General features: G+C 36.3%; 1 protein-coding gene across 2 annotated transcripts in view; it reads left to right on the top strand.

The window, feature by feature from the left end:
* The window catches only part of PRKCG (protein kinase C gamma), a 196371-nt gene that overhangs the window by 71207 nt on the left and 106597 nt on the right, over positions 1–18567 (top strand). Inside the window, exon 3 of one of the 2 annotated variants that reach the window (XM_072425260.1) lies at positions 5990–6072. In XM_072425260.1, coding sequence (XP_072281361.1) covers positions 5990–6072 — 83 coding nt within the window. Of the gene's footprint in view, positions 1–5989; positions 6073–9365; positions 9385–18567 lie in introns of those variants that run through there. The other variant, XM_072425261.1, reaches the window with a different exon arrangement.

Genomic DNA, 18567 nt, shown 5'->3' with positions numbered 1-18567 from the left:
AATAAAAACTTCTAGATGATGCTGGATGTCCTTCAGCTATGAAATGTGGTGGGATCTAGCTAACTTGCTTCAGCCTTCAGCTTGAAATCCTATTGTGCAGTAAAATCATATAGATAATATTTAGGATTTCTGTTACCATAAGGCACCACTCTGTGTCATCGCATTATCTTCTCCTAGAGACCCATGGGGAGTAATACTGATGGGTATTCTGGTTTGTAGAGTTGTTTCTAGAGTGTCTACACAATAATAGGTGCTTAAGAGGGGAGGTCAGTTCCAATATTTCTTTCTGGTAGTGATGACCCTAGAACAATGTGCTCATTTACTATTTGCTTACAGATAATTTTTATCCATTGGTGGAACCAACGTGGCTGCTGACAAAAATAATTTGTGTTTTTATTAAAATGGCTAAAACCACTGTCAAGTACTACAAAGTCTCCCTTTGATCCTGTTCTCATGAGTTCATTGCATTAACTCAAATGTATCTCTAATATGCTTGGGTGGGCTGCGGTGCCATTTATTCTGAAGGGCACCTTAAAAGCACCTTACCAGCACACAGCAGCATGTAGGGTGTTGGGCTACATAACGCAAGATGCTTGGTTTTTGGAAAATCCAACACAGACATATCATATTCTCTAACAAATACCAATAGTGACCAGGATAAAGAGGGTGAAAAAAATTTTTGGGGCGCAAGCTTATCCTCTAGTAGTGCACTTTAGGCTAGGTACACATGTACAATAATTATCTTTTGAAAATAAATGAATTAGTCCTGATTATTTTGAACGATCGTATTGTGCACAATTCTGTACACGCTGTAATGATACAAAAGTTCAAAATAATCCACCAATATTGTACACACTAGATACGATCATTTAAATGATTGTTTGTAAACGATCGTTCAAACGATGAAGGAAGTGACATGTACAGCAGAAAGTGTATCACAGAACAATCCATGATCACTGAACGACCATGTACACAATAGATTACGAACGATTGTCACCCAATCAGATCCGCCGAGACGGTCTTTTGTTTCCAAACGAGATTCCTCGTTCGTCGGCGTTGTTAACCGGTCGTTGTGCATTTTTTTTTATTAACAATTATCCAACGATCTTTCCTGGATCATTTGTTTCCAATGACTATTATTGCACGTGTTTAGGCAGCCTAAGTCTTGGAAAAAGATGAAAGATGCTATGAGCTCTGTAGGTGTGTTTTCTGCAAATATACAAACAATGCACATGCTGATGGAAGAAGAGAGCACTTTGATGACCTTTTTATTCTGTTACAGCTCTTTTATTGTCTAATCATAGGCTGGGGGCAGGGAGGTGACCACAATGCAAAATTTATTTTGGCAGCCTTGTGTTCTGTTTCACAGAAATATGTAAAACATTAGGAATGGATAGTTTGAATAAGAATACACTGGAAGGTAAAGAAATAATTGTCGTTTATTTAATTTTAACTTTTAATTTTCTAGCTATGTGTTTAATATAATGGTGAAGTTTCCAATTTTTGTATGTTGTAGAAAGCCAATTTTAAATTCTCATGAGCAGAATTAAAGCAGAACGAACCCAAGTAAATGTGGGTGGAGCAAACTCTACTAACAGCTCTATAATTGTACATGAAATTCCATTTTTAAACATTGTTTAAAAACTCTGATCTTAAAAGTCAAAGGTTAACTGGTCCAAATGGCCCTGATTTATGAAAGCTCTCCAAGGCTGGAGAGAATACACTTTCGGAAGTGAAGCTGGGTTGTCCAGAAAACATGGAATGAATTTTTAAAAATCATTTGCTATTTGCTAGCAAATGTTTTGAATCCTGGACCAGATCCATCCCAGGTTTGTTGGATCACCCAGATTTACTGATGAAAGTGTATTTTCTCCAGCCTTGGAGAGCTTTCATAAATCAGGGCCATAGTATTTATCTCCACTAAGAGAAATAGAAAGTGCATTTGACAGATTATCTAGAATTTTAAAATATCTAGGTATCAGTAAATATCCCACCTCATCATGTAGGATTACAGTTTCCAATTGCCCACCTACATTTTTTTGGAAAGCATTGCATTGATGGCACTGTATAACCTAATACAGTATTTACAGTACAAGCTCACAAATTCCTCGAAGTTCTGATGGTTCCACTAAATTTTGGCGAACCGATTTCGCAAGACCATCGGAAGATCGAGGAAATGATAACAGAAGGATTCACGGGGCTGTATTCATTCATGCAGCCCTGTGAATCTTCCTGCTTGCGATCCGTGGAGCACTAGAGGTTAATTACCCTCTAGTGCCGGGGATCTTTTCAATGAATGTGGCTGTGTGTGATCTGCGGTACTAGAGGTCAATAAACCTCTAGTGCCTGGAATCTTCTCAATGAATGCAGCCGTGGCACTGTTCTAAAAATCAGAGAGATTTTTTTTTTAATTTTAAATTCGACTTTGAACGGCAAATTTACACCGGACGTTCTCGCTTAACATTTCGGTAAGCAAGAACGGCTAAATTTTCCCCAAGATTGAGTTTTAAAAACTTGCTTGCTCATCTCTAGTTTACAATTTTTTTGAGTTTTCCTAGGTGCCATGATCCTTTTTCTAAACCAAGTGTCACCCCTATTGGTAATTTTGTTGTTCTCTTACTTTTCAAATCCTTGTATGTGACTCACAATGTCCCTTCCTCATGAAACATGTGTATCAAAGCACTGGCATTTAAGTGTTTGCGGATCAAAGTACTTGGCAGCGGATATAAGCATCCCGTTGCATTGCTCGAGCTGGTACAAACAGTGAGACATTGGCAACGTACACTTAGCATCATCCCCCGCAGAGATGGGTTGTTTTCTTGATGTGCCAATTAATGAGGGCGGGGAAAAACTGCAGGAGGGGGACTAGAGCTGGGTTTATGAAAATATAAATGGCACATATGCCAAAAAATGGCCCTTGTTTAACCACTGTACCTCGCCACTTGCAAGGCTAGTCTGACTGATTATTCTCTTTGTTATTTTTTTGAGTGAAAAATGCTGTTTCATGACACATGAGTCGTGACATAGTGGAAAAAGAAAAAAACTGTTTAATGTAGAACGCAAGGGTTAGCCACCCTCTATATAATGATAAAAATGTGATAGGTCTGCTTTAAAGATATTTACTGTTATATGTAAATCCGAAAACCTATTTAGAAAATACATTATCCTTTCACAGGCTGGAATTCACCAAATCATTTCATTGTCTGTATTGATACATAACTTGAATGTTTCCAAATGTATATCTCAATGTTATTTGTAGCACTTCCTTTCCTGTGACTGCTGTTTTGGTTTGCTTGTCTTTTTTTTAATTGGCATTGAAATTTGCAAGTGAAATTTAGAGTGCAAACACCACAAAATAATGTGTCAAAACTTCTTCACAAGACATCGTAAAATGAATAATTAAATAAATAGAGTATTTTAAGCTTTTGGGGTAAAACTTTAACTGTCATAAATAATGAAATGTCTGATAGCATGATCACAAGCCAGACTCAGTACAAGCGCAGCATGGTCATATAAACTTGCTCACCTTTATATAAAGTTATTGGTTAGGATAGTGACAATAACTTAAATTTAATGGAAATCTTTACAATCGTAATATCTATTGTGGTAGAATCAAATATGTGATGCCAAATTTGGAAGATATTTGGCATCATGCACCTTAGTTTAACCTTGGAAGGGGATTAAAGGGTCTGAAAAAGGGACTGAAAAGAAGTGTTGTACTATATATTTGCAGCTTTTTCTTCGGGATCCAGGCCCGGATGGTCTTGGAAGGAATAGGACAGGCATTTCATCCTGCTCCCTGGCCAGAATTTGGTAATGGTTTGGACGCACCTGGCCATTATTAAAATGGAGCATATCTTTGAGACAGGCAACCTGAGGCAAGGTTTGGCTCATGCAAAAGAGCAGTGTGAAGCCTCTGAGCTGGGAGAAGGTCTCCACAGTTTAGGTCTGGTAGACCAGCAACTCTATAGAGAGTGTTAGAGAGCCAGGAGGCTAATATTTTTGTTTATATTATAATATATTATTAGTATAATAATTATATAATTATTATTATAATATATATTGTGTAATATTTGTTTTTGATCCTCTGTGAGGGAAATCCATAAATGTTGCCTATTGTTTTGGGGTTTTTTTTTGTAAATAAAAGTTTGCAGACCTCCTTAGAATCTGAATACCTCTTTTCTGTGAGTGCCTTTGATTTCACACAATTATTAAAAATAAATCAATTTCTAGAACATATGACATTCCAACTGTCTCTATTAGTGTGCTAAATACTTTTACGTTTTTATGCAGCGTCAACATAGATTGTAGTGCCATATATTGAGATTTTGATTTAATTGTGACGTTCCTCTAATCTGAAATTGAATTGAAAATGGACAGTTAGACTTGCTATTAGACAAGTTTTCTTTTACAAAGTTGTGTCCCTTGTGCATAAAAATGTTACCACAGTATACACCTGCTACCCTCTGGCTTGTACTAGCTGGGGTACCTTGTACACAGGGTCCCTGTTCTGTGAATACTAATTAGTCTTGTGACATTTTATGCATCCATTACAATATTATACTAATGACTGTTTCCTTATAAAAAATGTTCTAAAAAAAAGAAAGTCATCATGCGATCAGCTACAGAGAAAGGGCCCAGTGGACATTGCTGGAGTCACACAAAATTCTTTGGATAAAATCAGAAAAACTAGCTCCAAGCATTGCAAGGGCTTCCAATTCCTTTTGATTATATGTAAAAGAGAGACAACATACTTTTTACACTCTCATTTAGATCTGACAGGCCTCTTTTAATTTTTAGCCATTGACTCTACCTTTCAATGATTGTCTGTCTCTCCATGTACCTAGCTCCCTTGTTGGCACAACTCCTCTCCCTTAAAAACAACAAACAAATTTAAGACTCAAAATGGCCTCATGTGCGGCTATACTGCTCCCTCTTAATGACCTACATGAGACCTCTACTTCATTTCATTCCTCTGATCTGTCTTGGCTATCACAATGTATTTGATAACCCCTCTATGGTAATGGCCATGTAGATTTTAGACTGAGGGGGTCCCATGTCCCCTATTACAGGTTTGCACATTCTATCCAGCTGTTTATAGGTTCTTCTGTGTTTTCCTCATCTATTTTGAGGATTGACTTGAAAAACATTTCTAAAAGTCCTTGCATGTTCACCTGCTCAACAATGTGTCTTTAAGGTTTCTCTATGATACAGATAGAATTACATGTAGCTAGAGTAAGGAACAGCCTCTAAAATCCTGCTTTCTGATGTTGAGTGGCTTGGGTTATGTTTTATTGGTAAATATGTTTATATATGGACTTCAGGAAAGGCAGTGGCAAGTGTTCAATCGTCTAACCCCACATAGGCCATCACCTGGGATGCCATCTGGGACACTGGGAGTTTTGTATGTGATCTTCTTTTCTACCAGTTATCCTACTGCCCTTAGTCTTTCTTTTCCCTTTCCCTCTCACTCTGTTGCTAATTTCTTTTCTACCAGTCATTTCCCTGCCCATAGTCTTTCTTTCCCCTTCCCCTCTCACTCCCTTCCTCCTTCCCCTTTTTTCTTTTTATTTTTCTACCCTTGCATACCTTCCATTTACCCTTTTTTTTCAATTTCTCTATGAAACCACCACCTCAATCGTGCTGAGTTAAGGGACCACATTCTGTGCAAAATGGTGGACTTTGACAAATAGATATCCCTAATGTATTTATGTGTGGGCAGTCAGAGGATGGGGTGATGCAAGTCCATGCCCCCTACCCTCAGCCTTTTTTATTTGTTTTTAACCTGTTAGTACACTTGTTTGTATGTATACACTACCTCACTACTAAGTTTGATTTTGGCTTTTAAAGGGTTTATAATTTTTTTAGTGGATTGAACCTCATTGTTTCATTAGGTTCTTGAAAATATCTCTATAAAAATTTCTTAACAAAGACCTAATAACAGTTCCTAATTAGTATATTTTGGTCTCTAATTTATATTTTCTTTCAGTTTGCAGTTTTGTAGTTCATAAAAGATGCCATGAATTTGTCACCTTTGAATGTCCTGGTGCTGGTAAAGGACCACAAGCAGATGTAAGTACTGTATAAATTCACTGATGCATGCTCCTTTACTGTAAATGCACGCCTAAACACTTCTGAAGATATGCCAGTATATTAAACATGCAATTATAATCTGATGTGAGCATGACTGATAAAAGCTATGGTGAAATGATAATCATCTGATATTAGGAAGTCACTTAAAAGCAAAACCAGGTTTATTTTTGGATTACTGAATATGCATTAACATGTTAAGTGCCAAAGAGGTCAATAAGGCATTGAAACCCATCTGGCACATGGGAATCCATTAACAGAGGAGAAGACCAATAGAAATTAGTTCATTAACCTTCGCCATTCCAGAAAACTATCCAACAAGATAAATAAAGCATTGCTTATGTGTAAATCAGTGAATGGGTTTAGTCATTTATTTTCTTCTTATTGCAGAAAATTGTAGAATGTTGGTTTGGATTTTGGAGCTGTCATTCACAAAGTCCAAACTTTTTTTGATATAAAGGTACTATGCTGTGTCTTTAAAATAGATCACAGTTACCAACGTTCTCTAGAGCTGACCCCACTCTTAAAATTATCTACCTTGTTCAATAAGGTTAGACTCCATTTTTTAAGTTTTACATTTTATGTTTTGATAAAGAAGTAAGTGTGTGCAACAACAACCTTTTAGTAAACTGTGAAATGTTCTAATATCTATTCAGGGTCTATTGCTGTTTTTTCCTTCCTGTCTATTTGACTCCTTTTTCCTCAATTAGAAACCAAGGAAATATTATTGTGAAGTAATAAACTGCAATAAATGGCCAATAATAGTTTAAAACTATAGCATTTTTTTCAAAAAAGGGGGAAGCCCCTTACCTTTTGTCTTTACCCCCGCAAAGGTAAAGATTGAATGGGAGCCTCCTAGGATACATAAGTCATTTTTCTCAGGAGGCTTTGGGCTGCTCCTTCTATGGGCATGCAGAATAGGGGCTTTTTGAGGTACTGAAACAAAAAAGTGCCAATATCATGCATGAGCAGTGAAAGATCAGGTGACATAGCCAGAAGAAGCAAAAAAAAAAAAAAAAAAAAAGAATATGGTGGAGCCCCGAACTTTCTCTGTGTCTGGACGAAGGAGGATTACAGCTTGGTTCAGGACCCAATCGATGCATGTGTGGAGGGATCGGGGGCTCTGGGGGAGTAAAGATAAGTAGTTTCATTTTATCTTTAGTATAGTTCCGCTTTAAACAAGTTGTGTGCTAAATCCCCCCCACCAAAAAAAGCAACCTAGTAATTATGAGAACCTATGTTATAGTGTGTCCCCAGCCTAAAATTTTCTAATACTATGTAGCAATTTTCCTATTTAAACCAATCAATTTCAGCATTTATATTCTATACACCTCTGAGTTAAAAAAAATATTTGGAATTTTGTAAGTATAAGTTAAAAATCTCAATAGTAAAAATAATGTATGAATATTACTATAGTAGTGTTACATATTTGAAAATACACAATAAGGGGCAGCGTGTATTGCTTTATATAGTGTCCAGCTTTTTCTGAAATGGGAAAACTAATTTTAAGCTTTAAAATGCATTAATCCCATGCTGTGGTTCCTCAATCATGTCGGAGTTTACGAGACCATCAATTTAATTTGTTACTATAATTGTGGCAGTAAGTGTTTCACTGAAACCTTTAAAATTTAAAGCCAAACTTGAGGAATTTTTTTAAACAACAATTTAAAAAATGAATTGTTTATGTTTATATTAAACTAACATAAGTTCCTGAATACAGCTTTATATTTGCTTTGAAGCATTTAAATCATTAAGGGAGGGTCAGCACTCTTCCAGTTGTTGGCTTGGAATAACTCATCAATGTATCTAAGATGAGGCATGACCAAATGGTGCATGGCAATCAATGATTGTTGCTTAGTGGGTGTAGGTTTAGATAAATGAACATAGTTTAACGAATCTTGGTTAAAAGACACAGGAACATAGTTTATACCAGGATACCTATTAACCTATTACCTGATTAACCCAACCTTACCTATAATTGCTTTTACTTCTGACATTATGAAAAGGAGTTTCAAAGGCTTCTGAGATTTTTCGTTATTGTTGAATATCCCCTAAAGTATTTTAGTATTTTATGGGTCAGAAGCTTTAGAATCCGAAACAAAGAATTTGTGCTTTACAGATATAAAAGTGTTTACCAGTATGCAAATTACAAGGGGACTTTTATTTTTCATTAATGGGTAAAAAAAGAACAATAACATTTTTATTACCACTTATATGCTTATTAAAAACATTTAAAACCATCCAATTGGTCAGTCACAATTATTGTTTGATGAGTTTTGTTGATAAAGGTTCACTTCTTCAGGAATTCATTGAGATCTACAATTATATACATGAAATTTCAACTACAAATATGTCCTATAGACATACGGTAATTCATATTCACCACTCATGAATACACCATGTATTGCCATGTCATTGATCAACCTCATGTAATCATAGTCCCTTCAAAGTTGGAGTAAGAAGACCATGCCATGCATCAGCAGAGTAGATCCAAGATTGGACTATTACCAGGATTCTTTCAAATTTTTAACTGCTATGTTGACCAAATGAAACAATCTTAAGGCATCTTTAGAAAAGTCAACTTATGTTTATGCTCCCAAAAGTGCTTCTAGTCCTCTGCCACAGTTGTATAGACATTTAATAACAGTTTATACCCTATTTGGATAAAATCCACTTATCATACCACTATGAATTGGCATTTAGAAAGAAAGAAAATGTTCTTTTAAAAATAAACAGAAGATGAAATCTATCCATATATAAAACCCTGACTCCAGAATGCCAAAGGAGAAAGCGGTAACTATGAAAACCCACAGGGTATATAAAACATTAAAAGTCAAGAAGTGATTTAGCCCTCCTATGTTTACCTAAACCCAACATATTAGTTCTGGGTGTTTGGATGAGATTCACTGATTGCTTGGCTTTTACTTTAAGGGGTAACTATGGATTATTATTATTATTATTATTATACAGTATTTATATAGCGCCATCATATTACGCAGCGCTGTACATAGTCCATAGTTGTGTCACTAACTGTCCCTCAAAGGAGCTCACAATCTAATGTCCCTACCATAGTCATATGTCATTAATGTAGTCTAAGGTCAATTGTTAGGGAGAAGCCAATTAACCTAACTGCATGTTTTTGGGATGTGGGAGGAAACCGGAGTACCCGGAGGAAACCCACGCAGACACGGGGAGAACCTGCAAACTCCATGCAGATAATGTCCTGGCTGGGGATCGAACCTGGGACCTAGTGCTGCAAAGGCCGGATGCCTTTAAACAACTTGGAATCAACAGGTATTTGGCTGCCAAAATGTCCATGCTTGGGTGACTGCATATACCTTTTTAGATGTCTATTTTTTAAGCACAAGAAGAACGAAGAAGAAAGATAGGCTTCTACAAAGGCACCATAGGTTTACAGTAATTATGTATAAAAACAATATGATTTATTATTCTTTGAATAGAAAAGACTTTAAAAGGGGCTCTGTTAACACTATATAGGTAAGTATTAGATTTTGCAGATTTGCGTATAGCTCTTGAAACAAAGAACGGGGTCTTATCCCGATGCGTTTAGCCCAATTAGGCTTCCTCAGGGGGTATGTAGACACCCTAGGGCTGTAATAATGTTTAAATTAGACATCATAGTTTGCAAAGATAACAAACATATAATTTCTGAAACATACATTATTGTGGACTGTCTGTGTAAATGATGATGCAAATACAATATGTTTCAGAAATTATATCAGTTCTTTGTTTCAAGAGCTATATGCAAGTCTGAAAAATCTAATACTTACCTATATAGTGTTAATAGAGCCCCTTATTATGTCAATCTGTATCATAAGCTAATCATTGTTTTAAAGTCTTTTGTATTCAAATAATATTAAAATCATATTGTTTTTATACATAATTATTGTAAACTTATGGTGCATTTGTTCGTTCTTCTTGATGTAGTGCAATTTTTGTATACTAAAGGCTTTGGCACCCAGACCAATTGCTTGTGATATTGCATTTCTAATGGGTGACTGATGCTTGGCTAGCTATAGACTTTCACTAGTTTTTTTTAAACACACAATGAAGAACTTGTAACAGGGAGTTATTAGCCAAGGTGTTGTAGTGTTTTCAAGATCATCACATATTCATAGCTTAGATGCAAATGTGTGCTGTGTAATATTGCTGCAGTAGTGAATTCAAGCTAAACATATTTTGAAGAATACCAACTGGCGCTGTTAAATGGACACAAGGCAGATGTGTTTGGGTGTTGGGTCTTTATGTTAGGTCTTACGCATGTAGATCAGAGTGGTTTCACAACTTTTACACCTCCCATCATAGGTTTGAAAATTGGCATCTGCGTTTAAACATTCTAAGGTAGTTGAGATTTATTGTCCCACCTGAGTGTATAGAAACACTGGGGTGTTTTCTTGGTGTTCATTAAAAATATTTACTTGGACATACCTTGAAGTGGCTTAAACAAGCTGTGAAAGGTCTTCAACCGTACCAGAACAAATTAATATTGTTATTACACAGTATTTATATAGTGCCATCATATTATGCAGCGCTGTACAAAGTCCATAGTCATATCACTAGCTGTCCCTCAAAGCAGCTCACGCCTAATAACCTTACCTCAGTCATATGTCTTTAATACAGTCTAAGAATAATTTTGGAGGGTAGCTAAATAACCTAACTGCTTTTTTTTGGGATGTGGGAGAACCGGAGTACCTGGAGGAAACCAATGCCAACACCTGCACACTCCATGCAGATAGTGTCCTGGTCGAACCTGGGACCTAGCACTGCAAAGGCCAGAGCACTTACCTCTGGGCCACCATGCAAATCCAGTTAAATGTAATTTTTGGATAGACAACAAAAAACAATTTTTAGAAATATCAATGAATGAGTGGAATGTGGCTCAGTGGCTAGCACTCTGGTCTGTGCAGAGCTGGGTGCTAGGTCTGTATCCCAGCCAGGACTCTATTAAAGTTTGAATGTTGTCCCTGTATTGGCATGGGTTTCTTCCATTGTTAATTTGCTCCCCCAGAACTGACCTTGGTGTCTATAAATAGAAGTGCAGTATAATTTGCCAGGCACAGGTCTGGTACTTCTGGATATTGGGGGGGGCGTGTAATTAGTATTGCAAGAAATTAGGGCTGTTAATTTTATAATATTTTTAATAGAAAAATTTTAAAGGTGTTTAAAAACTAATTGGATTGAGACTGCAATTTAAAATAGCACAAGTAAAGGAGCCCAGTATTTATAAAAACCCCGGACATATGCAATATTGTAACCTATCCGCTATTATCACTTCCAATATGTTGAAAGTCTAAGCAATGCTGTTTCTGTTTTGTGGCTTGGTAAGGCTCATCTTCTTACAGGATACAATTTGTAAGCATGTGCTTCTAGGCAGAACTTACAGAAAGTCCTTTCTTCTGCCACCTCCAACTGTCTTCCTTTTCTGCAGAAGCCCTCAGACCCCCAGTGACCTTACATGTATACCCCTTGTCTTTCTAGTACATTGGCTGACATGTCCGTTTTCTAATTGATTCTTCTTGAATGACCAATCTGTGCATGTCCAGTTCAAAATGCCTAGTATATATCAATCTTTTAGGTATTTTTTTTTTGGGGGGGGAGTTGTACAATTCTGGGGCAGTTTGTTCTGACAGTAGGACTCAAGGTAGCACAATTGCTCCTCTGAGAATTTAAATAAGCCATTATTTCAAATATACTATGTAATATGTTTACAATCATTGGTCATTTTGTGTGATCTTCCAAAACTAGGGACAAGGATAGCTCTATCATGGATTTTTGGAAGTTAGTAAGATTTATGATTTTAGTAAATTTTACATTCAATAGGACAATGCTGGTACCATGTGATTGTCCCAGCATACTCGCCAGTTGTAAGCTCTAATAAATCCATTTGGAAAGGCTCTTAGCCAGATGCTGTGCAGGTGCAAGTAAAGATTATTACTGTATTTGCTACTGGGGAGGAAGGTAAGTTAGATGATTTGATTATTTTGTCCATACTGGGTCATTTAAGGAATAATAGTATTTTTTTTATAGTCTACAGTTTACTACTACAAGTGTTTTAGTGTACTTGGTATGTATAAAGCCAGACATGGCAGTTAAAATAATAATAAGTTTAATGTTTCTTACCGAGGGATCAATGCCAGGTTATGAGATGTTAAACAAAACATTGTGATGTTAAACATCCAGTGTGTGCTAGCAAAATTGATCCCAGAGTAGATGTGTCAGTGTTCCACCAGGTCATATTCTTGAATACTGTCAAATCATGTTCTACATAGTTCTTATATAAATAGACCTAATTACCTTGTAAATCCCCACTGTGACATATTTCAGCACTTTGAATCAATAATTTAAAATGAGTTTTGTTTATTGTTTTTTTTTTTTACTAACCTACTAACCCCTTGCTTACCTGTTAGCGTCAGTAATGATTGAAGGAGACACTTTTTCCCCAGATATATTTTATTAGTTAACACAAGAAAAGTTAATTTTGTTGCACGTGACATAAAGGACACTTGGATTCCTGTGCAGAAAGGGCTTAGGAAAAGTGAGACCCAGGAGAAGGGCGAGTGGAATGAGCCAAGCAGAAAAGCAGCATGACGGAAAGGGGTGAGCGTAGGGGTAAAAGAATACAGATGAGACAAGGTGGAGTCAGGTAAAGGTGAGGAGGTGATTGGGTCAGTTGAATAAGGAAAAAGGATGATAGGATTTAAAAGGGGGTGGGCTGAGCAGGTTATTTTGTGAAAGTGGGGGAAAGTGATACCCATCCATACTCTGCTTTGGAACATAGGTGGTTCGGAAACGTGGTTGAGGTCCTCAAAAGTTCTTGGGGCTGATGGTATTGTGGCTGAGAAGGGGGTCTCATGTCAAGTGTGGGGACTTTTAGGTGAAGCAGGTGATAAAGCCATTTAGTCCAAGTTGTGGTGTGGAGTATGTTTCATGGAAATTGTTAAAAAAGGAGTTAAAGGGGGCCAAAGGGTTTTGAAGTGGCAAGTAAATGATTAGGAGGTGAACATCAAAACTATTTAGGTTAAGTGGATGTAGTTTGTTGCTTAAGGGTTTTTCCACCTAAAAATAAAATCTCAGGAGTAAGTAGAGCCTAGTGGGTTTGGTCACCCCATGGCTTCTTTTATTTTCTTGGCTTGGATCCCAATAGCAAAACTTCTGTTGGCCTTTCAAGTTTTACAACTCACTTTTTCCATAATATGTTTTACCCTTCATGTTCTGATGTCATCCATTCCCTTTAAGCTGCCTTCTTTCTACATAAATTTGCTTTTGTGATGGTTGTACAGAATTGCTCAGTACACCAATTTAAAGCCAATGTGTCTCAGTATAGGGCTTAGGGTCATGCGGAAGAACAGTGTTTTCCTGTTATTGACCCCTTACCATTTGGCAATATATGATTCTTAGGGGGGGTAATTAATATTTCTGTCCTCAGACAAAAGCTGATCATTCTTTTTTATCTTCATATATAGAGCACCCATACCACTGGATTTCCAACAATATTCTGTAATGTTCTCAGTGCATCACCTGAGAAAGCCTATCGGCAAAATGCATTGGTTTTGAGATGTTTAATTTACATATGGAATTAACTTAGACTTTCTTGTATAGACATCAAGCACAATTTCCCATGATATTTTAACTGGGAATGGCTTACCTATGTTGAATGTAAAGTGCTGTAATGTTTATTTTCGCCAATAAACCCCAGCTTTTCCTGTCTTCTTTAATATTTATTTCTTGAATATTAGGGTCGGCACCAAAACCTTTAAACTAAGGAGAAGAGTTGTGTGTTATTGTACTTCTAAAATATTGTGTAAATTGAAAAATGATTCTGTTTTTTAAAATTTGTCAAATATTTTTATGCTAAGTTTGTGTTCCTGCAAACGTATCGCTTTTTAAGGGGTCATTGCTTTGTGAATAGTTTATTTTGAGGAGGGGGGCCCATTTATATCCTAATATTCAATGAATATAGTTTTCTGCAGTTCCTTCTTGACACCAATTTTTTTTCTAGTGTCTCAGTATGGGCATTTGTAGCCTATGCAGGGGTGTATATGACAGGGTAATGATGCTGAGCAATGCAGTTTAGGGTTCATTGTTACACAATACCTTAAAGTGCCTAAACAAGGAGATGTATGGCAGTATAATTGGGCATTCTTTTAGTGAAAGCTGAAGATTTACAATAAACAAAAACATATTAAAAAATAAAAATTACATATTGAAGCCTATCACATTTTATTGATAGGGTTTATATCTTTAATATCAGGTAAGGGAGAGCTTCTGTTTTGTTTGGTTTTCCTATTCGTTTGCTGGATCTTGAATGATATCTTGCAATAAATTGAATACTATACAGTTGTGCTCTCATATTTGCTGTGATTACTCCCTGAGGTCCACTGTCCCCCTTCTAAGATTCATTATTAATGTTCACAAAGGCTGTTAGGTTTTGTATTATGCACAGGTTCCCTGCCCTAATTTCAATCTGTCCTTGGCCTTATTATTATTAGAGAAGCCAAGTGGTGTGGTATAAAACACTAAAAAGATTTAATAATCTGTCTAAAACTAAATTTTTATTTTTTTGGTATATTATTTGCTCTGTTCATCCAGACAGGTAAATCATGTTGGTAGAACTCTTGTAAAAATACAAAGAATGTCAACACTGCCTCCTAAATAAAAGGTCAATCTTTATAGCTTATTCAATAAAAACAGGTTTATAGTGGACAGCTCAGCTAAAATGAGCAAGCACAGACATGTTGTTAGGGTGCAATAAAATTATTATTGATGGTCTTTTTATTTAAGGGAGACTGCTGGCTTTTTTGTTTTTTATATATACCATGGACAAGAGATGTTTGAGTTGTCCATTATAAAGACATCTCAGGTGGAAGGGTAACCAATATACAGCAAGCCTTTTTTCTTTTGACAAGCATAACTGTCAAGTTGGGTGGTGAGGACTAATAGTTTGCCTGGCTGTTGATTGCTGTTAGGTATAGTATCTTTGCTGTATGTCTTATATTTGTTATATTTGTGTTTTACTCTTCAAAGGTACAATGAACAATTTCTTCTTGATTTAGTCCTAAATTGATCCTATTTAGGGCTTCCCTTGTATTCTTCCATACATGATTTGGTCTAGTAAAGATACAATTGAAATTCTTTTGTCATATTTGTTTGATATAACAAAAATGTAAAAAAAATGCATGTTGATCTTGCCAGAACTCTTCTGAGATAACACTCCTCAGAGACAGGGAACAGTTTATCAATGACATTGTTCCCAACTATATGTAAAGACTACAGAACCACAACCCTTTATGTGTATGGAGATGGCAATTTTATACAATAAAGTCAGTGAGCTTGCCATACTAGGACTGGAATTATGTTACTGCTGGAATAACCAATTGAAAATAAAGGAAACATTTTAAAAAGAAAAATAATACAGCCATCACATCTAAGGACAAATAAACTGCAATATCACATTTTAGTTTTCCAGAGTTATTATGAATGTTATTCTATCAAAGTCACATATTCTGTCTGAGCTGTCCCTTGCCTTCATTTAAACCAACCCTTTTACATTTAGAATTCCAGACCTCTGCTTAGTACACCATAATAGTAGTGTAAACTTTAAAGAAGGTTCTTTATCATGTTAGAATGTTCTACCACACTGTGGTGGTACCAAGATCTAAATTTATGACAGGCATAGGTTTTAGTCCTAGTCCTACAGTATCACCACTGGAAATTCAATGGAACTGCTACCATTTCAAATATTTGGAGCAAAAGGAAATCTTTGGCTTGGACCTTTACCACTAGTCGATCCTATTTGTAACAACCAGAAAATTTACTGAGAATGGAAGAGGAAGTACGTTGTCCAAACTTGTATCATTTTAGTATTTGGGATACTTACCCAACAGTGATAGCTTGCACAGTACTTCTAGACCTTAGTCAAACTAGAAACCTATTATAGCAGAATTAGATTAAACTAAAACCTGCAGTCTTTAATTTCAGTTTCACCCTGACCTACTGTTAAAGACCTTTCTGTATAGAAATCATGATAATAAAGTAGATCTGATGAAGTATCTTGTAAGGCCATGAAACATCTTCAACATTATAAAAACAATTCCAATTAAATGTGATAAACTACTAAATAGTTTGTGTAGCAATCACAAATAATAATCTGTTTCTCTTTAGTGATATGCATTCTACATTCATCATTATTTTTTTATGTTTGGCAACTAATTACTCAATTGATTTACAACTGATTTATATTAAACTGTTGTTAATTAAACGATAGACTGAACAGTAGGCAACATTAAGTTGTGCAGAGCAAGCAAACTTCCAATTATGTTTTTCAATATTTTTTTGGTAATATGAAAAAGATGGTGGGATATAAAAGCTTTCATATCGTCAATGTAATTGACATGAACACATGGGAGAATATATTTGCCTAGTTAATGACAGCATAGTTTTGAATGGTGTGAAATAGGCTTGAGAAGCCAGACCCGAGGTTCCCTCAAGCTGGAAGCAAAAGGATGGAAAAAAAAGCCGAAGACTTGTGTTTGCAATAAGTATAAATACCTTGGAAATTACAACTCTAAACCTGATTTAACATTCTCAGTCACATATTGCTAAGAGGCCTCCAGAGCATACCTAAATAAAGTAAACTATTATGTTACTATATGCTATGAAAGTAAAGCGTATATATCTCAGCTTGTGTAGCCTTTTGAACCTCCTTGGCAGTTAAAATCAATTGATGGGATTATGCAGCTGGGTGTCTTAATGTATCAGGCTGTTTTCAGTGCTGTTACCTCATTGTTCTAGCTTCTCGTAGTTCTTAAGCTGCGTACACACGGCAAATTTTTCTCGCCCGATAATCGGTATCGGCCAATTATCGGGCGAAAATCTGCCGTGTGTACAGTCGGTGTCGTCCATCGTCCGGCGACTGTCCTGGCGGGACGATGGACGACGACCGATCCTAATGAAAGGGAAGGGGAGAGCGCGCAGCAGGGTGCCGCTCCGTCGCTCTCCCCCTCCCCTCTCCATAGAGCATGAACGGTGCTGTATGTACAGCATCGTTCATGCATCGTGCAGTCTTTTCTCGTTGGAAAGGATCTTTCACGAAAATTGCAGGTGTGTACGCAGCTTTAGTATCTCAAAGCAAAGCTGGTTATGCTCCTAAATAGATAGTTATAAATAAAGCGGTCTCTAGACCCTGCCAAACTTCCTCTACTACTGACGCAATTATTAGGCATTCAGTGATAGGAGATTAGTGCTGGTAGTTTACACTGGGGACATAACACAGAAAGGAATGTCCAATCCGTTATAATATTATGGGAATAATATATAAAAATATATAATAATATTATAATAATTTAAGAATCTCATACATATAATATATATGAATATAAGAATTTTGTTTATCAAAATGAAGGTGGAGTTAAACCTACAAGGTTTGCTAGATCATCCCAACATCACTGATGAAAGTGTATCCTCTCCAGCCTTGGAGAGCTTAGATAAATCAGGCCCATTGTGTCCAGCCTTGGTATGAGACTGCTATGATCACAGTCATTCTAGTCATGGAGCCTGTCAACCCTCTTCATTGGTTTATTTGCCTCATATATCTTAAATCAGGTCATATCCTACACAATGCCACCAAGTTATCAACCCAGTGAAGCACAGAGAGATCCATGATTGTTGCAGAGCTGGGGTTTGTAGGGACTACCCCTGTTTTTTTATATATTGCAGGTATATCATTTTTTTCTTTAGATTAGCCACTTAAAATCAGATAAACATGTAGGTAGAGGTAGAAATGGCATTCAAGAAAGCAAGTTCTGGTTTATTAAAATGTTAGGAATTTCTACGGTTAGATAACATACTGTATAGAAATCAGGAATACATGGTAAAAATGATAAAGCGGTTTGAAGGCCATGGAACGTCTTCAACGCTACAAGAACAATTCCAATTAAATGTGATTAACTATTAGATAGTTTATAGTTATAGAAATCACAAATAATGATCTATTTCTCTTCGGTGACATGCTATATTCATCATTATTTTTATATCTTTGGCAACTAATTACTCATTTGGTTTATGTGTCTTGATTAAATGTTAATCACAGCATAATTTTAATCACCATCTTAAAAAGTACATTTATTGTGAACCTGCCATAGTTGTAAAATGAATAAACATACTTTTAGTTGAGATATTTAATGGCACATCACTATCTGCCTTCAAAGAGTGCTATACAAGCTTTTTTTGTGATTAGTGTTGCTTTTTGGATTCAGGTCAATAGCAAAACAATTACGGTAGTTTGTTTCTTGTAAACCTGTAAAAGGTATGAATTGTTATGTTGTTACGGTATATAGTGCGGCTGCTTGAGATTGGACCTTCCCGAACAACCACCAGCCATTGGGTGCACTCTTAGCTAAATATTTAACCAACAGGCAATGTAAACATTGAGCCCTCTGTTTAGATTTACAATTGGGA

This window comes from Pyxicephalus adspersus, chromosome 11, assembly GCF_032062135.1.
Source record: "Pyxicephalus adspersus chromosome 11, UCB_Pads_2.0, whole genome shotgun sequence".
Taxonomy (NCBI): Eukaryota; Metazoa; Chordata; class Amphibia; order Anura; family Pyxicephalidae; genus Pyxicephalus; species Pyxicephalus adspersus.
Note: the sequence above shows the minus strand (reverse complement) of the source record. Positions and strands in the feature narration are given on the sequence as shown.